We start from the raw sequence: 25,072 nt of genomic DNA on the forward strand, positions 1-25,072 counted from the left end.
TATACTCTTACATTTTTGTAAAACTTTCTTTTGCTAGAGGGATGACGAACCTTTTATGTAATTGGATAATATCCAGATCACTTCTTGTTATGGATCTATCTCTTTTGAGGGTGTGCTATTCAGCTATAAATGTTGGCAATTCTCTCCACTTCCAAATGATATCATTTAAAAGTCCTTTAAACAATTAGGGAATTGGGTTACCTTAGATATCAGTCAAGAATCCTTTTGGCTATTCCAACCTCAACTGGCTTAAACAAGTGTTTATTTTTCTTACATAACAAGATGAATGTTGGTTTTGGTACAGTAGTGTGTCAGATCAGGGCCAATAACTCTAATTCTCTTCATTTTTTGCATGGTACTTGTTGTCTTATGGTCCCAAGATGGCTGCCAAAGCACCAGGTATCACATCTACATTCAGGACATGGAGAAGGGGGAAGATAATGCTAGATGTACCTGTTCAGTAAAGCAAAAGTGTTCCACAAGCCTCTGTTCCTTTCACCTGTTTTCCCCTTACATCTCATTGACCAGAACTGAGTCATATGGACATTCTTGGTTGCAAGGGAGGCTGGGAAATTGCAGACCAAGATTGTTGTGATTACAGAAAAGGACAAGACTTACTGGCCTGACAGAGACTGGAGAAGCCCTGAGAGTATGGCCCCCAGACACCCTTTTAGCTCAATAATGAAGGCTCTCCCAAGGTTCACCACTCAGCTAAAGGTTAGACAGCCTCATAAAACAAAATGAGACTAATGGGGCACAACAGTCCAGGGACAAGTACTAGAAGGCAGGAGGGGACAAGAAAGCTGGTAATAGGGAACCCGAGGTTGAGAGGGGACAGTGTTGACGTGTCTGGGGTTGTTAACCATTGTCATAAAACAATATGTACACTAACTGTTTAATGAGAAACTATTTGTTCTGTAAACCTTCATCTAAAGTACAATTAAAAAAAAAAAAGATTTTCGTGATTAATTTAGATCAATTGCCTGGGACTGAGTACCTTGCCACTAAGAAATAAATTGGAATATTACTAGCAAGAAAACAGGAGGAAACAGATACTAAGCAGAAAATTTTGAAAATTAAAAAATTGGTCTAAAACCCAAACTTGGTCTCTTTTTAAAATTTCTACCTTTTGGTGGGACTTTGTGTAAATATGAATTATCTAGCAAATATTCCTAAGTGAACAATAGCAATAATGTGGTTGTTGTTAGTTACCATTGAGTCATGACGACCCCATATGTGCTGAGTAGAACTGCTTCATAGGGTTTTCAAGGCTATGACCTTTCAGAAGCAGATTGCTAGGCCTGTCTTCCAAGGTGCCTCTGGGTGGGTTCGAACCACCAAGTTTTTGGCTAGTAGTTGAATGCTTAACCATTTTCACCACCCAGGGACTCCTATAACAATAACAGGAGATAAAATTTGAATGGGTTTACAGAGAAAAAGAACATGCATTATCTATCTCTAGCTTTCAGGGTGGATATTACAAAACAAAACAAAACGAAGATTGTCTATATTAACCCACTGAGCTCACAGAAATACCTGCTATACTGATTCCTGACTTGTTTTCATGTTGCACAGACTTTAAAGAAAGGCTCCACTGACCAGGAGAAGATTGAATTCCTGAAGGAGGCACATCTGATGAGGTATCGGGGTAATTCTGAAATAAGTTTCCCTTGGTATGGGTAGGAAGCTTTTAACATTCAAAATGACCAGATCATGCCCCAAACAAACAAAGCTAAAAAGCTTAAATGGAAACGTGTCTGTAATCAGAAGTATTCTATACTATTCTATAGTAACCAGTCTTCTGAGGCTGGGTGTAGACAGTCCTTAGGTAAAAGGTTTTCCTTTCTTTTATTTTCAGTAAGGAGTGTGCTTTGCAAGTAAATTCTGAAGATGTTCAGCTTTAAACATGCTGTGTTCTTCCAAATGTGTAGACAGAGTAGGGAGAGTTTTGTCAAGTACAATGATGTCAGTGAAAATATCTAGGGTCTGGAGGTTTCAGTCAGTTTATGACCATGAAAACTCTTCAAGGGCATCTTAAAGAGAAAGACCCAAAGCCGATGGGGTTCCGAACTATGGGTTCTAATTATTAGGTTGGGGCTTAATTGCCTTGATGTCTTGAGAACACAGTCTAGCCAAACCTATGTGTCTTAATTGCTTCTCAAAAAGGCAGAGAATGATATTTCATACTTATGAAGACCAAAAATGTAATGTTTTCAAATATCTTTTGAAGAAGGATGTTAATCAAAATTACCTTCTTTTCCAAAACATAAAATTTTTTAATACAAATGTTCTTTCTTCTAAAAATCAGCCTATTTTATCCATATGTATTGGCCACTAGGGGTTGCCATATTCCCTCCTTACGGCAAGCACACAGACCAGTTCAATGCTTGGAAAATGAGGCTTTCACTCATTAGAGGAAAATAGCCAGGAGTTTTGAAGTAAACTGTGAGTGAAGAATTGCTTTACTCCATAAAGGCTCCGGTAGGACTTTGATTGTTGTAATGTGACCCTGCCTGTCTCTTTACACTTTTTAGCAAGTTTAATCATCCAAACATTCTGAAGCAGCTTGGAGTTTGTCTGCTGAACGAACCTCAGTACATTATTCTGGAACTGATGGAAGGAGGAGACCTTCTCACATATTTACGGAAAGCACGGATGACAACGGTAAGAAATGGGCTCCCTGGTGTTGATTTTGTAAGGCAAATGCCCTATAATTTCCTAATAATTTTCTCCTTTGCCCTTCTAAAACCCAAAGTCTTTAAATTAAGTAGGCAGTTTCAGCTGATGGTAGAACCTTAAAAGACTTCTGTGGAAATTATTCTTAAATTTCTTTCGGGTTGGATTAGGACAATTAGAACCCTTGACTTATATTTCTGGCATTTTCTGGTTATTTGAACCTGTTTTGGGTGTTTACTGGAAAAATAGGTCCCTGGCTGCCACAATCACGTTCTTTTGGAGAACAGGGATCATGTGGATTTGAAAAAGGGACATATTTCTCTGTACTTAATCCATATGCTATCTGGCCCAAACTGATACTTCCAGCCCTGATCTCGTCACTGAATACTAGACTTGTACGTTCCCACTCAGTTGACATATTGAGTTGGATTTTAACAGGCATCTCAAACTTGGCTAAAACAGAAGCTTGGGTATATAACTGAACTTAGAGATGGGTGCCAATGTCTGGTCTAGAGATTTCTGAAGGTAAGAAAACTGCTAGAGCAGCCCATGCTAGTGGGGCTTGAAGGGGATTTGTGTGGAGTCTAGGGGTTTCTATTACTTCCCATGATAGAGCCAGAGGTTGGAAGAAGGACAGCAGCTTTTGGGCCACCCAGCGAACAGCTGGGCAAAGCAATGGGATTCCCAACCTAGAGAAGAGGTTGGGGCATGTGGCTCCATTTCTGAGGGGCTCCTCAGTGGCTGAAGTTGAACTTGACTCTAAGAAAACTACTTAAGTGGTGACCACCATCTCAGCAGAGGTCATAGCATCAGAGGGAAACAGTCTGAATGAGGACAACCACGTACACTTCCGCCACCTGCCATATATGCCAATTGTTGTGGGAGAGAGTGTGTCTCATGAATGGGGTGACCACCCACCCCTGGTTTGCCTGGGACAGTCCCAGCCTATGCTTGTCATTCCTTTTACTCTCTAAAGTGACCAGGTTTGGACAATAAATTACGAATGGTCACCCTACAACAACAACACACAAGGTTCTCAGAGTTTGAAAGGAGGAGGATGAGGAAATTCCAAAAGAAAAGGGGTTGGCCTGGGAGATATTTCAAGGCCAGATTTTGCCACATCTCTGCTCCAAGCAGCCAGGATCACTGCTGTAGTTGGGTGAGGGAAAGAGTTTGGTGATTTCTGTTTTAAAAATAATTAAGACTGAGTCTTATCAAAGGAAAATGGGACTGTACTAATAACAAGCGACAGAAATATTATAGAAACTGGCCAATAAGTCATAGAGGGGGAGGCTCAATTCTGACAGGGAGAGGAGGGTTCAACATAGGACAGTTGAAGGAAATTATCTGAAAAAAAATGCAGCCATTTCCAGGTTCTCTCCCCATGCGATGAACTCAATAAAGTTCTTATACACCTCACAGGGCTCTCTGCCCACACTCATCTGTTGCAGCTCACACATATTTTTTTGTCCTACAGTGGCTTGGAATCTCTAGGAAGAGAGATGGGGGAAGATGGACGTAGATTTCTCTGACATTCATGGATTTCTGCCTACCCTTTCTTGTAGGGTCGCCCTTTGCCTGCCCTTTCTTTCTCGCTCTTTCTTTCTTTCTGTCTCTCTTTGTTTCTGTCTCTCTTTCTTTCCTTCCTTCCCTTCCTCCTTCTTTCTCTTCTTTCCCTCCCTCCCTCCTTCCTTCCTTCTTTTCTCATAGACTTTATTTTTTAGAGCAGTTTTAGATTTACAGAAAAACCGTGCAGAAAGTATAGAGAGTTATATAGCACCCTCGCGCACTGTTTCTTCTATTAACATCTTGTTTTCCTGTGTCTTTGCCCTTTCTTTTTTTCTTCCTTTTCCTTCCTTGTTGAGTATCTTTTTCTGGCTCACCCATTCCTGCTCCTAGACTTCCTTGTTGGATTGAATACATAAGGATTGAATGCAATCCTCTCTCCACTTTTAGGCCTGCAGTTTCTTCGTTCATAAAATGGGATATTGAATCAAAAACTTTCTATGGCTACTTTTAGCTTTGACATTCTAAGACTATATTAAGACAGAAAAAAGTAAAACTATCAAAATAATACAGCTACATAGTAGTGAATATACTGCCTTCCAGATATAATTCAATTCACAAATCTTTGCTGGATATTTACTGTATGACAGTAATGTAGGTACTGCAAGGAACAGAAGATTTCAAGGAACTTACCAGATGATAGAAAATAATCATATACAGATTAGTAGTTTAAGAGAACATGGGGCCCAACACAGTTGAGTAGAGAACATACTGCTGAAGCAAGAAGAGGGAGAGATTATTTCTAACTGAGGAGACCTGGGAAGGCTTCATGGAAGAGGTGTTCTGCTTGGGTCATATCAAGGTGGTATATAGAGGAGTAGCTAAAATGACACTTTCCCACTGAATTGTAGAGGTGTTGACTAGGAATAAACCCAGATAAAAGTTTAATATGTCTGCAGGGTTTGGAAAGAGATGACAGATGATATAGCAGGGCAGCATGTGAAATCCAGGAGGCCCAACACAGGGTGATAGGGTGCCCCAAGAGGTGGACAGAGCATTGCCCCAGGGGATATCAGGAGAAGATGATAAAGATCTAAGCATGCAAGCAGGCTGGCAACGTTATGAAAACCTATCAGTAGGGAACAGGGTGCTGGCCACCAGACAGAAGTTCAGGAGTAGGGTTCTAGGCCAAGAGAATGTCTTCATGAGTAGAGTAGGCTTTCCCAAGAGCAAAACAGGGTCCCATTCACACAGGAGCCAGTGAACCAGTCAGGATACTCAGGAGGTACTCAGACACAGGCCACGAGACAGCTGTCTAGTGGACCTGAACAGGGATGATAAGGGATTGAGTTTCAGGAGTAAGGTTCGAGCCTAGTTATCAGAACTGCATGCGGTTGAACAGAACCAGTGGCAATGTTGACTCCCAGAATGTTAGGATTATTTCTGTTTTGAGAAAGGAGATAAGATTGCCAAGGAGGCAGGGTGGACAGCACTTAATATCATCCGTGTATGAGGAATTAACTCGCTTGGAAGTTGGGAACCATTTGAGATGCTTAGTGAAGAATAAGGAGGGCATTCCAGGAAAAAAAAATGATAGTAGAAAAAAAGGAGAGAAGTTGAGAAATGCAGAACAGGTGTGAAGAACAGCAGGTAGTCCCGTGTGACTGAAGCAAGATTGTGAGAGGAGAAACAATGGGATATAAATGGACATAAAGAGAGGCTGGTCCAGCCTGGAGGTGCCTTGGAGACTGTGCTCTGGGATTTGTAATGAATGGGCTTAACAGGCAGTGTGCATCAACGAAGTGAGTTAATTAAAGCTGTGTTCTAGGAAGAATAAGTTGGAAATACAGTGTAGAAGGCTGGGGAAAGGGGGAGTTTTTGGATGGTTCAAATTAGGGATGAGAAAGTCCATAACCGGGGTAATTGCAGGTAAATAGAAAGGAGCAGACACTATACGAATATTGTCCTGGGGCAGGAAATTTGAATTTTTTCCACATGGTACTAATAACAACTCCACCTGGCTTTTTTCTCCTAGAAATCATTGTGACCAGTACAGGATGAACTGTATATTCGTGCTGGCTCTCTTAGATGAAAAAAGTAATCTCTGACCTTGAAATAGAGTATTGCTAACCATTTATTAGGGGCTCATATAAGGAACAAGTCATTGTCATGACTGACATTGGACCAATAACTCAACTAGCTAGGTAGTGATTAAGTTATCATCATTACTACTTATGAGAACAGCTACTGTTTTTTAAGTTCCTGTTAAGCACCAGCTATGTTACACACATTAACCTGCAAGGTCAGTAACGTGATTCCTGTTTAACATATGATAAAGTCGTTCAGTGAATTAAGCAACGGGAGAAAGATCACACAACTAATAAGTAGCAGAACTAGGGTGTCTTACCTGACACCCTGAGATCTTTCCAATAAAGATCCCATACTGCCTCTCTGCCTCTGTTCACTAAATATAGTCTGTCATTTATTTATCTACACCTGGGTAAAAAAAATATACGTTTAGTTCTTTTCCTCTTTGTTTGAGCTCTTGTAGCCATAAATTAAAAATGTCTTTAAAACATCAAATATATATGCATATATATATATAATAGTTGATACTGATTGATGGGATATATATGTATATATGTGTGTGTGTTTATGTGTATATATAGTGCAAACTGGAAAAGTGCCTGTAATTTTTCCTTCATTTCTTACAGTTTCATGGTCCTTTACTCACCTTGGTTGACCTTGTAGACCTATGTGTAGATATTTCAAAAGGTTGTGTCTACCTGGAGCAGATGCACTTCATTCACAGGTACGGTGACATTCTGGATACAAGGTTATTGCGGATATTGACACAATAATCACCTGTAGTTTGGGTAAAACACATAAGAATAATTAAACATTTTAATTCCTTCAAAATAAGATAACATCTGTAAAAAGTCTCTTCTCAACAGACATACTAGTGTTGCTTATCTGATCTCTGGAACTTTATTAGTATTATTATTAAATACAGTTTCTGCCATAGGGATCTGGCAGCTCGGAATTGCCTTGTCTCTGTGAAAGACTATACAAGTCCGTCACGGATAGTGAAGATTGGGGACTTCGGACTCGCGAGGGACATCTATAAAAATGATTACTATAGAAAGAGAGGAGAAGGCCTGCTGCCTGTTCGCTGGATGGCTCCAGAAAGTTTGATGGATGGAATCTTCACTACTCAATCTGATGTATGGTAAGCTTCCCAGGACTCAGAGAAATGCAGGCAGATCATAAAATGTCAGAGCTAGAAGGGATCACAAAAGGTCATCTAACCCTTGTTTTTACATGAGAAAACAGAAGACCAGAGTGCTTAAGTGATTTATCTTAAGTTAAAGTGAGAGCTGGGGGCCAGGGTGGAATATTCCTGAGTTTCAGCAGCTTAAAGCACCTCCCATTAGTTTTAATCCTCTGCCTTACTAGTGTATATGAAATGGATACATTTACTCCAAGTATTTTATTACACTCTATATATGTAAAATCATATGACTGGTAGAAATTGATACTTAATGAATTAATGTCCAAGTGTGTGTCCAAATGCCTACTATTTAGGGATATTTGGTCATTAATTTGTAAGTAGACTTTAAATCATGGATATCAAAAAGATTAGGACATTGGGGAGGTTTGAACATCTCTATTATTTGAATAGCCCCCTCACTTATGCTTCTTGACCCCAAACTTTTGATTAGAATTGCTCAAAATGTAGAGTTGATTTGGTCAGTAGCTTTTAAGTTGGATTGGTTCTAGGAAATGTTGGTGATGAGATAAAATTGGTCCTCAGTGCCACCAGTTTTTATTCATGCTTTCTTTCTCCACGTTTGCTTCCACTTTATCTCTTTCAAACTTAGAAGAAGAAAAAAAAAAAAAAGGTAAAATGCTCTCATGCTTACCCTTAGCTAGGCGTGTCTGCCTATTAATGGAGGTCCGCCAGTGCAGCTTGAGCCAGAGGGCAAGAACAGAGGTGTGTGTGTGAGTGTGTGCGTGTGTGCGTGTGTGTGTACTCCCTCTGTGCCTTCCTATCGTCTCTGAAGTTACACCAAGTAGGCAGTTGCCCGTTTTAATTTTTCTTGCATTTAACCCGATTTTAAGCCTCCCGTTTGCCTTTTGTGGGTCTACTAATGCCAGTTATCAAGTAGAACCTGGTAGCTCCAGGAATAATTGTGCTGATGAAACTACTGTAAACCTGCTTTTGTAATAAGTGTAATTAAAACAAACCCTTAATATCCTTAGGTCTTTCGGAATTTTGATTTGGGAAATTTTAACGCTTGGTCATCAGCCTTATCCAGCTCACTCCAACCTTGATGTTTTAAACTACGTGCAGACAGGAGGGAGACTGGAGTCACCAAGAAATTGTCCTGATGATCTGTAAGTTAATTATGTTAATATAAGCACCTCAAAACCAAACATGTGCACATGCTATCTTATACCTCATGTATTGTATTTTAAAATATATAAAATGTAATTTATATACTTGTATATCCCATATATTTGTATATTATATAAAATATAAATTGTGGCATGATGATTTCTTTCTATCTGTATATACACATGATATTTCACTCAGAAACAAAATTTAGAAGAGTACAATATATTTATACTTCTGGTTAAGTCAATTCTAATAAATAAATAAAAGCTGTGTGTGCGTGTGTGTGTGTGTGTATGTGTGCGCACGCAGGTGTGTGTACGTATTCATTTTATTTTGAGATATTTCATTGGCTAATATCTTAACTGAAAAGATTTTATTAAATAGGAACCTGTTTTTTAGAAGTTGGATTACTTTTGCTGTTATAGTTGATATTGATTGACAGGATACAGGATACAGTACTATTAAAAATTTTATAGGTTATGACCAATTTGTGAACTTAACACTAAGTAACTTAGTACTGGTGACTCTATCAAACTGATCGTGGCCAGTGGCCATTTTGAGTTCTAATAAATGTGTGATCCTCAGAAGAGTGGGTGAATTTGGTCTAATTACAAAAGAAAAATCAAGCCATCATGCTGAGTACTAATCTGACTCCTTGTGAACAAACTCAGCAGAAATATCAAGTCTTGGAACCTTTCCTAAGAGATGCTTAATTTAAGACGATTCCAAAAAAATAAATAATCGAAAAGGATAAACTCCTATACTATATGCCTGATACCATGCTAAGGTATTAATTACAGAGGTGTTTAAGCCAGGGCCACAGATCTTCAGCATTTGAGAATGTATTTTTAAAGAAAAGAAACACGTGTGGAACAGTTGGAGAACAAGCCAATATGTAATAAAGTGCTAAAGTGTGTGGTACAGGCAAGTGCAAAAGGAATTAGCAGTATGCGGATGTACACCATGGTTGCGCTGCCTTGACTATGCGGTGTTATTTAGAGGATCATTCACACTTGAGCCAAAAGATGATTAAGAACTGGGCACCTTGGTTGGAAGATCTACTGGGGAATGGTTTTGTATTATTTAAATCTTCCAGCTAGAAGAAGCTCTGAATCACTACTTGTTTCTGATTTAGCTTTTACAGTCCCTAGGGTATTTACAAGGAGATCAGATATACACAGACGAACAAGTTAATGACAGTGTCTAAAAAATGATTCATGATCTTTTTGGGGGAGACAGAAAAACATTCTGCAAATTAGGAATAAAAAAATTATTCAAAATTGGAAAACCTTTGATCTAGGGTTTGAGAAAAAATAAAAACAACACAGTTAAATATGAAATAAAATTATATTAAATAGGAAACTAATCACTGTTTTGTATTCCTTACACAGTTGTCAAATGCTCAGAAATTTCCCCCCAGAATTTTAATTCCAGAGAATTTTTATTGTTCTGTTAGAATTTCATCTGGCATTTTTTCCCCTCTATGGTATAATGTGGAAACCCTGGTGGCATAGTGGTTAAGTGCTCTGGCTGGTAACCAAAAGGTCAGCAGTTCGAATCTACCACATCTCCTTGGGCACTCTGTGGGACAGTTCTACTCTGTCTTACAGGGTCGCAATGAGTCGGAATTGACTTGACAGCAACGGGTTTGTTTTTTTTTTAATGGGATAATGTGCCTTATCAAATTTATGCAATTTTTTTGGGTAGGCACCAAGAATCAATCATTGAATTACACATTTTGACGAATATGGACCATGTGTTCATTTGTTTTATTTGGGGTAGGAGGATGGAGGTAACTAATAAATTGCTGTATTGTGGAGCAGAAAAATGTATGTTGAACTTTGTCCTATCCAAAGGTACCCAAAAATGCCACTAGGAGGAGGAGGAAGGAATACTTGAAAAGTGCTAGAAAAGTATCCCTGATTATAAGCTGAAAAAGATAATATTCTATGTAATTTAATCTTGAATAATTCATAAACTGAATAATTACTCGTTTTTATAAAAATACAGTTTTCTGTGAAAACAAAATTTTCTACTGGTAGTTTTAAAGTTTATTTGAATATCATTCATAAAAAGTAAAACATTTCTCCAGGCCTCCAAGTAGTGCCTGACTCTGCAGAGCCCCAGGAAGGGTTAAGTTCCATTGCCAACCAGGAAAACAAACTGTGCTAGGAAATGGAGCTCTAAGCGCTGCCATTCAATCTGCCACGGCCTTAAGTTGTCATGATAAAGATTAACTACTCTCCTTGGAGAACAGAGGGAACTGAATTTTATTTGGAGCAGTTCTCTGAGATCACAGGCCCAGCTTAGAGGATTGAAGGTCTGCACTGAGCCATGCTGCGCCTTTTATTCACTGCTTAAATACCCAGCACCTGGATGCACTCTGGGTCAGGTGCGTCCATAGGTGGCTGTGCTGTGCTCAGGTATTAATGGAATGTGGGGCTCAGAGCATTCCTGCCCTTCTCTCCATAGCCTGGGATGCAGGGTGGAAAGGCCAGTCATCAGCTCTCTCTTTAGCCTTTCAGTTTGCATAACAACCACACTACTTCCAAGAAGAAACAGGATCAAAGGGCAATCTACTTCACTTGAGGGGTTTTGGGGGTTCTCTGACAGACGTATCAGAGAAGCAACTGGAGTTGCTGCAGAGTCCTTCAAATGTAGGAGGCAACAAGGGGAGAGGACATGCCGGCTACCATCTTGTTTTTACCTTTAAAAAATATGTACACCTAGATGCTAATCGGATCTCTCCTGGAATGAATATAATGAATAAGGGTGTCTTTGAAATCTGTATTTTATGTGCTTTATTTAAGTTCCTAAAGAAACTCATCCCCTTGAACCTGAAAGATGTTAGGAAGTTTTCGTCTGTTAAACTTCAATTGCTTTATGAACCCAAGGACTTTCATACTCAGAGAGGCTAATACTGGGCATGGATAACGAGTCCTGTGCTACTTCACAAATCAAAAAAATTGAGGCCAAGAGGAGTAAAAGACTGGCGTGGTGCCTGGAGAAATTTGAACCTGAACACTTAGTCAAATGAGATATTTCAAGTATGAACAGTGAGGTTTTTTTTTTTTTTTAAGACCTAGGACAACTAGCCCAAGTAAATTTTAACAAATATGAAGGAGCTATACCTTTACTTAGAGTAACATACTGGAATATTTATAGCTATAACTTAGTGCAAGTATGTAATACATGGAAAGGAATTGCGACAAGTGAACATTTGTAAGGGAAGAGTCCCTATGTCAAAGCTATAGTTGTTATGAATTTACCTGAAATATATAAGAAATGCATATTTTAGGATTATTAAATTCTTAAAAGCCTCTTCATTTTATTCCATTGCCAGTTTATTGCTTTTCACAAGTACAGGTTTTAGTCTTTACTTTTAAATGACTATTGCTTTATATAGCTCCTCCTGTCTTGTTGGGTGCTATCAAGTCGGTTTAGACTTATAGTGACCCCATGTGACGGAGTAAAATTGCCAGATAGGGTTTTCTTGGCTGTAATCTTTATGCAAGTAGATTGTGAGGTCTTTCTCCCAAAGAGCAAAGAGCTGCTACATGGGTTCAAACCACCAACGTTTAAGTTAGCAGCCAACTGTTTAACCATTGCGCCACCAGGGCTCCTTCTTCTTCTCTCAGTCTATGGCAACTCAATCCTCATTCATCTCTGGATGGTGGCGTAAAATGTTTTTATATAGTAATAAGTCATATATTTTTGCTGTCAGAAAGTGAAGAATAATGATTGGATTAAACGCAAATTAAAGCCTCCATAGATTATAAAAATTAGAAATATCTGATGAAATGAATTATATAAATTAATCAAGAGGCTGAACTTTTGGAGGGTAATGCGAGTGGGTGAGAAACAAGGTGACTTATTAGCAACTGTAAGAATGGTTTATCTCTCTTCTCTCCCTCCGCCTTCGTTTTTTTTTTCTTCCCTCCTCTCCCTGCTAATTCTCTTCCTTCTTTTTTTTTCTTCTTTCTTTCTTTTTCAATAATCTCCATTAAGCATCTTGAGTCCTTTGTAGAATAGGGCAAGTTATAAATAAAATAAGTAAAAACTTCATAATTGAAATGTGACAATCTTGACAAATTTTACGATTCCTTGGCCATATCTTTGAGTCACCACTATTTTTAGAAGTGATATTCTTCCTGTTGAGAATTATAATACTTTACTTTCTCCTCCCTTCCTCAACTCTTAGGGCAACCCTTAGGGCTTGGTTTCCTCTTATCTAAAATGGGAATAATGATACTGTTCCATAGGACTTCATTCTGTCAGGGTGAGATAATGCATATAAAATTCTTAGCACATTGTCTGACACACAATAAGTACTAAATGATTATTTGCCAATGTATTGTCATTATTACATTTCTAAGAAACATTATGCCATCAGTTCCGAATGTTTGATGGTAAAACACTTGTGCTTTAAGAATTGTAGATTTGATGCAACATAAAGATACAAACAATCTCACAACCACAAAATGCTTATTGATTGTGAATCGATTAATTGATTACTGTATTTTTAGGCAAATAACTCGTGCCTTCTATGTTTATTTGCCAACAGCACTCTTCTCACCCCTGTGTATTTTTTATAAGCGCACTATGCTAATTTTTTTTTACAGCAACATCTAAAAAAAATTGGCATAGCGGCACTTATGAAAATACCTCAGGGGGGAGGGTGTGGTTGGCAAACAAACGAAGGCATGCATTATTTGCATAAAAATATGGTAATCATTCATTTTGTGCCTACCAAGTCCTAAGTTTTTTGCTAGGTACTGTGGATAGAAGAAAGAATAAGAGTTTCTTCCCAACCTTAAGCAACTCAAAGTCTAATGAAGGAGACAAAAATGTAGACAAATAATTTTAGTACAATAACATGATTTCTAGACAAGAGCTATGACCCCTAGATCATGAGATCACAGATGAGAGAGGAAAGCTGCACAGACAAGAAGGCATTTGAGCATGTTCATAAATGAGTCAAGGTTCATGAGGCAGGCCAGGGGAAACATCTCCAGGTAGTGGAAGACGTATGCCCGTAAAAGATCTTGGGCACAGGTTATGGTTCAGTGTGCCCCGAGATTAGAGTTTGTGGTGCAGGTTTGCAGAGAGGCACCTTCTATCTCCTTTGCTATTAACGTAGTCCAAACTACCATTATCTCTCACCTAGACTTCTTTAAGAGCTTCCTTTCTTCCAACTTGCCCCTCTACAATCCATTCCCCACAAAAACGCTGGAATAATCCTTTTAGAATGTGAGGATCAAGCCAGATCCCATACTTAAAAGTCTTCAGCAACTTTCCATTTTGTTGTCATAAGATCCAACTCCTTGAGTGGTCTATGAGACCAGCATGACCTCGTCTTCTTCCACTGATCTCATCTCTTATACTCTCCCTGTCAATGACGGCTCTTCAGTTACACTGGCTTTCCTTCAAATTCTACAATGTGCCAAGCTCTTTCCAAATTTAGGACTTTACACATGCTTTTCCCTCTTCTAGTACATTCCCTGACTCTCATCCTCACGCTATTCCCATGACTTGCATCTTATTTTCCTACAAAGTTCTTTGGTTTAAATATCACCTCCACTGAGAGACCTTTTGTGAGTAACTGACCAAATTTGTAATTGTTCACTTTTAGAACTTACCATAATTTGTAACTGTATATTTATCTGTTGATGTAGTAGTCTAATAATTTAAAACACTTCCCAATTTATGTTTCTTTATCAGTTTCTCTCTCACTGCCCCTAATTTGTCTTATAGCTCCAGAAAGTCAAAAAAGAGATCAGATATTTGGTCTTTTTAGTATGTCAACAGACTTGAAAACCAGGCTTGGAGGAGAGAGGTTATCTGAAATCATTTAGCTCCTTGTAGTATATCAAGTGCTTGGTTTGGCTGATTAGACTATACAATTTTACTTAAGCCTAGTCTAATCAAAAAGAGGAAGTGAGTTAGAAACCCCACTCCTTCTAAGCTCTGGAGAAGTATAGGAAGAAGAGAACTGACCAGTAGAGGAAGGACAGTGAAGCTATTGAACATCTAGGTCCTGAAACTTCCTCTTCAGGATTCAGTTAGATTAGATGTGAACAACACCAAAGGCATGGAGCAATTACCCTAGTTTGAGAGGATGGCAAGGAGACCCCCTACTCTGACATGAGAAGACCCAACATCATTAAGAAGGTAAAATGGCATGTCCAAACAGAGTGAAGGTCTATATTGCATTCCAAGCCCTTTTTTTTTTTCCCATATGGTGTGACCATTTTGTTGAGAGCTAACAGTTCTGCCAGGGAGTCCTCTAAGGCCATGCAACAGAAACAGGAATGGATTTCCTAGGCCTTATCAGTCATTACAGGACATGACAGCATCTCAAAGAAGCCTCCAGCTAGAGGGAGACAAGGGAGACCCAGTTCAATGGAATGGGGCAAAAAGAACAGATAAGAGATCTTGGGCTGCAGAAATTAGCAGCTGATGCCTGCAGGATGGACAAGACCAATCACTCAACTGAATTCCAGATCAGCCACTCTGAGAGTAGTGGAGGTCTGAAGGGCACAGTGAGGTTCAGTGGATCCTTCACCATGCCCCTGTAAGTCACATAAACCTCTCACCCAGCATACATCCTGATGCCATCTTGGAGAGGAGGGTGAAGGTATGTGGATGACCTGAAAATAAGAGAAACTCAGTATTCATCCACGAAGACTGGGCATTACCTAAAAAACTGTTGGATTTGACTAGGTTATAAACTGCCTTGTACTAAATGAAGTTTATTTTCTTCTGCTGGGTGGGGGCTCTGAGAAAGACCTAATTAGTTATAGATAATATAAAAAAGTTACACTTTTTTCCTGCTCATGAGTACTAGTATGATAAGTGTTGTGATCCTTACATCTGACTATCTTGTCTATATCTCCCTTTACAAAGGGAGGTCTGTGAGGATAAGGGACACACTGCCATATCCCTAGTTCTTGACACACTGCCTAGTATATAATGTGTCCGATAAACCTTTGCTGAATGAATGAATGGATGAACGAATGAACATTGGTTAAGAGTGCTGCACAGACATTTCTTAGGCAACCATTAAGGAAAAGATAATATTTAATCAACCAGCTATTAATGTCTGGGGTACTGAATCTCTTAACTAACCTGACAGTGTAATGAAGAGATAAAAGCATTAGAATCTAACCTAGTTTCTACTCCTGGTTTTGCCCCTAACTATCTCTGTGACTTGGAGTGAATTCTTAGATTTATTTTAGATATCAATGTATAGTATATACCTGTAAAGTGCTTTTTATCTCAGCTTATCCAATACTTTTTGTAACTGTTGAATATACATTTTTTCGACCATCTATTTATCCACCTATTTATTTGGATTAATAAAAACTGTTGAAATAATGTCAGCTTTTCAAAATAAAGTTATTATTGAAATAAAGGCAATTATATTGCAAACCACTATTATATAAGAAACCAAAGCTTTTGTTCTGGTTCATTTATGCTAATTACAGAAAACTTGCAATAACTCAAATTCTCCCCCTTCTAAAATGACTTTACCTGAGTTATAATCAGTAATGACTGCCTAATAATATCGAATTATCATTTTTTTTCCCATCGTTACCCACATATCCAGGTGGGATTTAATGACCCAGTGCTGGGCTCAAGAACCTGAACAAAGGCCTACTTTTCATAAAATTCAAGACCAGCTTCAGTTATTCAAGAATTTCTCCTTAAATAATATTTCCCAATGCCGTGATGAAGCAAACACCAGTGGAGTCATAAATGAAGGCTTTGAAGGTAAATTTGACTCTTCTTCAGAATTTTCTACTTTTCTCTCCAGGGTGAACTGAACAAGGTTAAAATGGGATGTGCACAAAAGGCATTTTAGGAGTAAAAAGAATCATGTACTGTTAACATTGTTAATTGTCATCACAAGTGTTTATTACATTCCTCTTTGAAAATTATTCTGTACCTAGCACTAAATTAAAAAAAAAAAAAAAAAGGTAGTGATACAGTCCTTGGATTTATAATCTAAGATAGACAGGGGGAGAATTAACATGTTAGACTCTATTTTCATGAAGTCTGTCCTCCTTCTACCCTGATCCCCCATACCTATGTGAACCTCAGGTGTAGAGATGAGTTAGTTATATGCTCTTAGTTTATGATACATTATCATCATTGGTCTATGCAGGGCTTCTCTTTCATTCTGTTTGTTTAGTTCCTTTATCCCCACATTCCTCTCCTATTTTACTTCCTTCCTGTCTCCCACAGGCAACAATTCTAATGTCTTTAATGTGTATCTTTTTATTTGTATATTTTCGGCAAAATGTGTATTGTTTTATAAGCATGTATGCTAATGTGTTATGTAATTTTTTCGTTCTTTTTTCATTAAGCACTAGGTTTTTAAGATTCATTCATGTTTCTATGAATATATCTAATTCATTGCTTCTAACTGCTGAGTAATTTTGCTGATTGTAGTGTATCACACCTTGCTAAAGTCTAGTCTGATTCCGTGACTTCAGTATATTGGTAACTAAGACAGTAATTTCTGGAATCATTCTACTATGAGGGATAGACTAAGCCTTTTAGTTCAGGGAAGGGTACAAAACAGAGTTAAAAGACAGTGATCACCTAATTCACTTCCAAAATCAGATTTACCAAATGTTTGCCTAATTGTCTGCAGAAAATGACTTTTAAAATGATCTTCTCCAGCTTCTCTAGAATTCCTTCCCATTATTAATACCTTGTGGAGCCTTTTGTTTGACTATTCAGATGCAGAATTCTTGCTTAGAAATGAACCTGGAAAGATGGATCATGACTTAGAATTTCTTAGAATTAGGCCTCTTGGTCTTTGCAGTGATTGACTGTAAGGTGGCTGAGTGCTGTCATGGAGTCCTCTCTCTATTGTAGCCCACGGTGAGACCTTTACCCTGAGTGCTGCATTTGACTAACAGCAGGGAAAAAAGAAGCCCAGGGACGAATGTTTACTTGTCTTGTTTGCTGTGTTTCCGACTGCACATTTTGGCTAACTTTGGGTCCATGACGTGAATGGACATAAGACTCTGAGCATGTGACTCCTTTCACATAAAACAGTACAGTGACAGATTGGAAAGGGCTGTGCTTGCCTCGGGCATGCATCATAACCCTCAGCAGAGTACGCTTCAGTAATAGTCTCACACTGGCTCCACTTACCTTCTTAACACTTAACTGAGCTGGTTCTAAGAGTGCCAGTGACTGAGCACCTTGGAATTATAAGTGCTACAGCAACGCCATCCTTTTAGAGGGTTCTATACAGTATCCTTGGAGTCCCTGGGTGATACAAATGGTTAACATGCTTGGCTGCTAACCAAAATATTGGAGGTTGGAGTCCACCCAGAGTCACCTCAGAAGAAAGGCCTGGCTATTTCTGAAAAAACTATCAGCCATTGAAAACCCTATGGAGCACAGTTTTACTCTGACACAAATGGGGTCACCATAAGTTGGAATTGACTCAATGGCAGCTGGTAGGTGGACACAATATACTTGCTTGTCTGAAGATGACACAAAAGAAAAAACATACACTTAAGCCATTTTAGTTACTATTAAGTCTTCATTTTCTAAACATTTACTTTATGTATTTCTCTGGAGGAAATATTGAAAAATTTCATTATTTCAACAAATATTTATTGACTTTTGGGTGAGGCATGGTGTTAGGCACCTGAATTGAATGTATCCCATTTGGCTGCTCTAGAGAAAAAGAAGAGGTAAGAATATTTCTTTCCCTTAAGAAACTAGAGTCAGGTTCTTTAATTTTGTATGTAAAGTTTAGAAGCGAGCTTTGTTTTTGCTGGTGATTTTGAAAGTTGTCCTTGGACAGTATCTGTACTCATAGGAAAAACTAATGTCACCAGTCCACTATTGAATAATACCGTCTTGCTCAAGCCATTTGAATCTCCTCTGCCAGGACTGGTTCTGATTTGTTGTAATCTCATGTATGGAAACTTTATAAAAGAACCATGGTTCAGGGTGGTTTGCCAATATGTAAAATGAAACCTTTTGTTCCTAAAATAGATAAACAGCAATAACTGAGTTGAGTGAAATGCGTAGATATCTGAAAAGGCAAGCAGAACATAGTTTTGCTCACTTGGCATTGAAAGCATGCTTTTCTTACTAAATCTACTGCTCTTATTTTCAGAAAGCAACACTTGACTGATAAGACTCAGATTCAAATTTGTTCACGAATATCATTTTTGTAGATATTACAAAATTATGCATAATCATTATCTTTTTTAAAGATTTAAAAAGGGATTTGATGGTATTTTATATCAACCATGAAAGTGACTCCTGATTCCTTTCCATTTTTCCTTTGAACTTTCCAGTAATCTAAGTAACTACTTTTGCTGTATTATTTTATAACTGCACCTACATTTTAAAGATCTTTATTATAAAAGTAATATGTTTACTATAAAAATATATAACATTAGTTAAGCAGAGTAAATCTCCTTATCTCACTGGACAGAGCTAGTCACAGTTAACAAGTTGGTTATGTACTTGTAGATATTTTATCTGCGTATACAACCATTTATAGAAATGTTCATTTTATGTGTGGTTGTATATGTACTGGTTGGATTTAGAGATACAATTTATGTAATCTAGAGGAATGGATGGGCTATATTTTGGTCATTCTCCATCGCTTCTTATTTTTAAAGATTTGGTGAGCAGATGATTTTATACTACGTTTTCTGCTGGAAGCCAGGAGGACAGGCATTCTGTGTTGTCACTGAGAGGGAATCCATGCTCTGTGAGAGCCTAGAAGAAAGGTGGCAGAGGGAGGGTCAAGAAAAGCCAGCGTGAGAAGGTGACTTATAAGCTAAGCTCTGCAAGGAGGTGAGAACAAAAGTATTTCAGGATAGAAGGAGCAGTATGTAGAAAGGCAGGACATTATAAAGAATGTACAACTGCAAGTAGTTTACTATACATGAGGGTGGGAAATGGCAAGCAATGAAATTAGAGGGATATTGTTCACGCTAATGAAGATAACAAATGAAAACAGAATAAACAAATGGTAACAGGTGTGTTGTTGTTGTGTGCTGTCGAGTCAGTTTCAACTCATAGTGACCCTATATGACAGAGTATAATGGCCCCATAGGGTTTCCTATGCTGTAATCTTTATGCAAGCAGAATGCCACATATTTCTCCCGAGGAATGGCTGGTGGGTTCAAACTGCCTACCTTTCAGTCAGCAGCCAAGCACTCAACCATTGCCCCACCAGGAATCCAACTTGGCGACTAATTGGGTGAAGAAAACAGAGGAGAATCCCAGTGATTTGAGAAATTAAGTGGAAAGCAGTACTGTTCCCAAAGAGAGGGAGCATAGGAGGAGGAACAGCTTTGCACATGTTTGGTATGAGCTGGCTGTGCGATATCCAAGTGGAGAAGCTCAGAACACAGTCAAGATATGGGTTCACAGCTCAGCAGAAAGGCCTGGTCTGTAAATACAAGTAGTTGAAGCCAAGGGTGTAGATAAGGTCATTCTATTAGAAAGTCTAGAATTAGAACAGAAGCAGTATATAGAACCCAGAGAAAAGTCAACGTATAATGAACTGGCAAAAAAAGATGGCGGAAACTGAGAGGAGAAGCCAGAAAGGGAAGAGAAAAACCATAAAGGAATATTGTAATGGAAAGGCAAGGGAGCAGAGAGGCTCATGAAGGCGGGAGTGGTCAAATGCTGCCGAGAGGTGAAGAGTTCCAGACAGATGCAAGGATTTCAAAGTTGACTTTTATTTTAAAATTCACCTCTTTGTTCATGTAATCCTGTCCTTCTAATGTGTACAGACATTTTATAAAAATCACAGAGATGCCATAAAGGGTGTTAGAGGGCCTGAGAGCTTAGCTCTGCCTTAGGCTCCACCAGAAATCTATGTGGACCCTTGAGAAAACTTTTTACCTTATTGTATTACCTAGCTCATCTAAAAGGCTGAGGTATATAACAAACAATGCTCATAGTAAATATGCAGAACAAAACTCTTTTTGTGAATGGCTTACAATAGCAATAATAGCTTTATTTTTGGCACGTTTTTATTGGCCACTCATCATGCTATGTAGGTTAACTCATTAAATCTTCCCAATAACCCTAGGAAGTGGATATTATTATTATCACCACCTTTTGGTTAGCAGCCAGACTCTTAACCACTACACCACCAGGGCGCCTTACTGAGAAAACTGAGGTTTAGCAACTTGCCTATGGTCATACTGCTGAGGTGGGGCTGGAGTTTGGTTCTATTCTAGAGCCTGCTCTCTCAGCCTTCACAGAAGTGTGGCTGTGGTAAGGAACCTGCCCACACACTCTCCCCAATTATGCTACTGACAGTGTGCTGCCCAGCTAGTTACAGTGAAAGAACTTATTACTTATGGCCTTCCAGAAAAGATACACAAATTTTTTTAGTTATACCAAATTTAGTTAGTAGATAAGTTATTGACAGATTCAATTAAAATTCTGAGCAATTTGCATAAAAATAGAAAAGCAGACATAAATATGCAGAATAATGTCACAGAGAGAGTTTAACAGGGGATATAATTAAACTACAATAATAAGGAAGACTGAAGAAGCATCGACGCCTTTGAGTTGTGGTATTGGAGAAGAATATTGAATATACCATGGACTGCCAGAAGAACGAACAAATCTGTCTTGGAAGAAGTACAGCCAGAATGCTCCTTAGAAGCAAGGATGGTGAGACTTCCATCTCACATTCTTTGGACATTATCAGGAGAGACTAGTCCCTGGAGAAGGACGTCATGCTTGGCAAAGAGGAGGATCAGCGAAAAAGAGGAAAATCTTTAATGAACGGGATTGACACAGTGGCTGCAACAATGGGCTCAAGCATAAGAAAGATTGTGAGGATGATGCAGACAGGGCAGTGTTTCAATGGCACCTAGCAACAAAAACAACACGATAATTTAGACAGAAACAAGCTATTCTGTGTCATGATAGTATAGTTTTAATAAGAGAGAAACCATCATTCTGTGATTTACAATGCATGTAAGTCTAAAGATAAGGAATGGAAAGAGATTTAGAAGTCACTAAAAAAAAATGGTATTTGAGATTGTGGTTGAGCAAGAACGACAGGGAAGACAGAAGAACCAGAAGGAAAGGCAGGGTTTGCATATTTGCAAAGGATAGAGACAGTGGAACAGTCCCTTTAAGGCAGGCCTAAACTTAATTACTTTTTTAATAAAAGAGAATGTGTTTAATCATAGTCTGATGCTTTGCAGACTTGTGGGCATATTTAGCAAAGCAATAAGACATCTATCTTCATTGTTATTGTTGGAGATATATAAGAAGATAGGAAAGCCATTGGAAGAACTTTTAAAAAAAAAAAAAGGGCACTACTATTACAGGGAGCAATAATACCATGCCTGTCCTATGGTCCTACTGACCTAATGGAATGGAGAGGGGATAGGGAGAGATTAGTAACATATCTGGGCATCTAGTAAAAATATCCCAGTGACTTCATCCACACATTTGTGTAAACATCACCTCATCAGTCCCAGAGAGTTCGACAGGAAACAAATCTAAATGCTCCTCTGCTGTTCTAAACATAGCCAGTCGGTCGGCATATGTCTCGTCTGTAAATACCCAGTCTTAATTGGAAGTCTTTATTTTAATATTTCTCTCTTGAAGAGAAGGTTGCTGAGTGCATGCTGTATTTGTTCAGGATATCTGCTTTAAGGTCTGACCTGCAGGCTTTCTGTTAAGTAATTTTTAAGCAAAAATAAACAAACAAAACACACACACCACCACCACTACCACTGTCTCTCTAAGCTCTTTATGCAACAACAAGATGTACTAATTGCTGAAAGCTCGCCAGGTTCGAATTACTAAATATTACCCTAAGTACTGGGAACCAATGAAATAGTTAGCTAATGATTTTTCTTCGACAGACAGCATCAGAATTTGCAAAAAGAATTTATCTCATATATTATTTTTCAAAGAACTCAGCAACAGGCAAAAAATAATAAGCTCATGTTTCCATAAGATGTTCCCAATATGCTCTTTAATGGATTAAAGGTATTGCAATGAAGCAGTTGATAACATGAGTGGCTAGCCATATATTGTAGATTAAAGTTTTTGCTGAGATTCTGACTTTCCTTTAGCCTCATTTCTTTAAGCCTTTTAAGAACATCCTATTTCTTCAACAATCTAGGCTATTGGACTATTTGAAATTAAACATCTTATTTCTTCCTAAATTAAAAAAAATTTTATTGTTATTATCATACGTGGCAAATCATTCTTATGAGTTTCTCAATGCCAGTTAGTATATATTATAACCATCTTAACAGTTGCATTCTTATACAGGTATTCAGCACTTATGCCCTAACCAAACTTTGCAGGTGATAAAGCTATCCCTGCGGGGGAGACGTTTTACAACACATCTGACTACTCTGTGATTTGAAATGTGCTACAAAGCTGTTTGAACAATAAAAAGGAAAATGAGATGGTGCTGAAGAGCCTGTGAGCCTGTGCCTCAGCCATCTTGTTCTTCAGCAGTGTGGGAGAAACTGCAAAAGAAATGTGCATCTGACAACACAGAGCAGGAACAGTGGTTTACGTGCTCTTATACTGAAATGGAGTCCCTAGGTACTGTGAATGGTTAATGTGCTCGCTGCTAACCAGAAAGTTGTGGGGGATTCAAGTCCACCCACAGGCACCTCAGAAGAAAGGCCTGGTGACCTACTTCCAAAAAATCAGCCAATGAAAACCTTATGGAGCACAATTCTACTCTGACACACATGGGATCACCAGGAGTCAGAAGAGACTCGATGGCAACTGGTTTGGTTTGGGTTTTGTAATAAAATAAGCTTTGTAGTTCCAGTTTGATAAATAGGTAGGTTTGTTAAATTCCATTGAAGAAAAAATAGATATGATGTTGCTTTCATTATTCTTTGACATTATTTCATTTTTCCATTAAAAAAACTCAGACTCACGACGATCCTATTAGTGTCACAGTAGAACTGTGTTCAATAGGATTGTTGTTGGCTGATATTTTTGGAAGTAGATTGCCAGGTTTTTCTTCCAAGATGCCTCTGGGTGAACTAGAACTTCCAATTTTTGGTTAGCAGTGAGCATGTTAACCATTTGCACCACCCAGGGACTCAATTGATTCCAAATAAACCAAACCTGGGTGTGTATCAGGGCAAGGTGCAGAAGACAGACAGACCAGCAGGCCTCACTCACATTGGGGCACATGTTTGGATGTTCTTAAGCTGGAAGGGTAATAAGGAGACAGGAAAGAACCTTCATCTATCTACTGAAATATTTCTGATTTTAAAAATATGAATCTTTCTGAAAGGACAGTAGTACTTCTAATCATACATTTTTTCATCCAGGTGGTAACACCCAAAGACCGGAAAGCATTGATAAAAACAAATAATTCCCATAAAATGTATTTGTTAAAAATTATCTCTTTCTGATTCCTTAGAATTATATGAAATGTTTAGGAAGCTCTACTATTATGTTTCAACAACAATTCAATACTATCCTATGTGAAAAGATAAGTCTTTCAAATAGACAAAGACAAAATAATATGAGCATAATTGGGAGGAAGGCCAGTTACCCTCTGGCTGCCAGCTTTCCTGCTTTGCCCTCCGCATGGGTGTCTAGAGTCTTTGTGCCTCCCAAGGACTTCTGTAGGGCACACTGCCTAAGAGGCTCCTCCTTACACAGCACTTCAACCCCTTCCCTCCACTCGGGAAGAGTGAATATGAGACACAGACTTGAACCAGGCAGTCTGGGTTTAAATTCCAGCTGTGTGACCTCAGACAAACTACTTAACTCCTCTGTGTCTCAATTTCCTTATCTGTAAATTGGGAGTAATATCAGTACTTACTTAATAGGTAAAAAATAAGTTAATACGTTCTAGAGTTCAGAACAAAGGAGCCCTGGTGGGGCAATGGTTAAGCACCTAGCTGCTAATCAAAAAGACCTGGTGATCCACTCCTGTAAAGATTACAGCCTAGGAAACCCTGTGGAGCAGTTCTACTCTGTCTCTTTGGGTTGGTATGAGTTGGAATCGACTTGACAGCACACAACAACAACAACAACAGCGCTTAGAACAGTGCCTAGTACATAGTAAGTACTCTGTAAGTGTTAACAATAACAATGTAGCAATATTAATAAAAACAATCATCGTATTTCATGTCTTTTTTCTTCTCCCTCACCCCCACAAGCAAAACTTGCCAGGCCTGTGTCCATTTCCTATCAGCTTTTTGAGGTAATAAGTATGCTAGTTTTATTAAACACTACTCAACAAGCTGTTACTGGTTTCATATGCTACTTGTCCCCAGGGGACAGAGGAGGACTGCCAGTCACATTGCTGCCTTGCTGTTCCTCAACCCACACCCTGCGTGCTCCTGCCTCAGGGCCCTTGTTCTTGCAGTTCTCTGTCCCTGGAATGTTTTTCCTGAGACATCTACATGGTGAATTCTCTCTTAATTCAGGTCTCTGCTGGAATTTCACCTCATTAGAGGGGCCTTTTCT

At 38.6% G+C, this 25,072-nt stretch overlaps 1 protein-coding gene across 1 annotated transcript in view; it reads left to right on the forward strand.

Annotated features, from left to right (window-relative positions):
* Positions 1 to 25,072, forward strand: part of ROS1 (ROS proto-oncogene 1, receptor tyrosine kinase) — a 137,112-nt gene that overhangs the window by 110,701 nt on the left and 1,339 nt on the right. The window contains 6 exon segments of the mRNA XM_004382746.3: positions 1,576 to 1,640; positions 2,535 to 2,664; positions 6,897 to 6,994; positions 7,208 to 7,411; positions 8,446 to 8,580; positions 16,191 to 16,354. Coding sequence (XP_004382803.1) covers positions 1,576 to 1,640; positions 2,535 to 2,664; positions 6,897 to 6,994; positions 7,208 to 7,411; positions 8,446 to 8,580; positions 16,191 to 16,354 — 796 coding nt within the window.

Source organism: Trichechus manatus, unplaced genomic scaffold (assembly GCF_000243295.1).
Source record: "Trichechus manatus latirostris isolate Lorelei unplaced genomic scaffold, TriManLat1.0 scaffold00098, whole genome shotgun sequence".
Taxonomy (NCBI): Eukaryota; Metazoa; Chordata; class Mammalia; order Sirenia; family Trichechidae; genus Trichechus; species Trichechus manatus.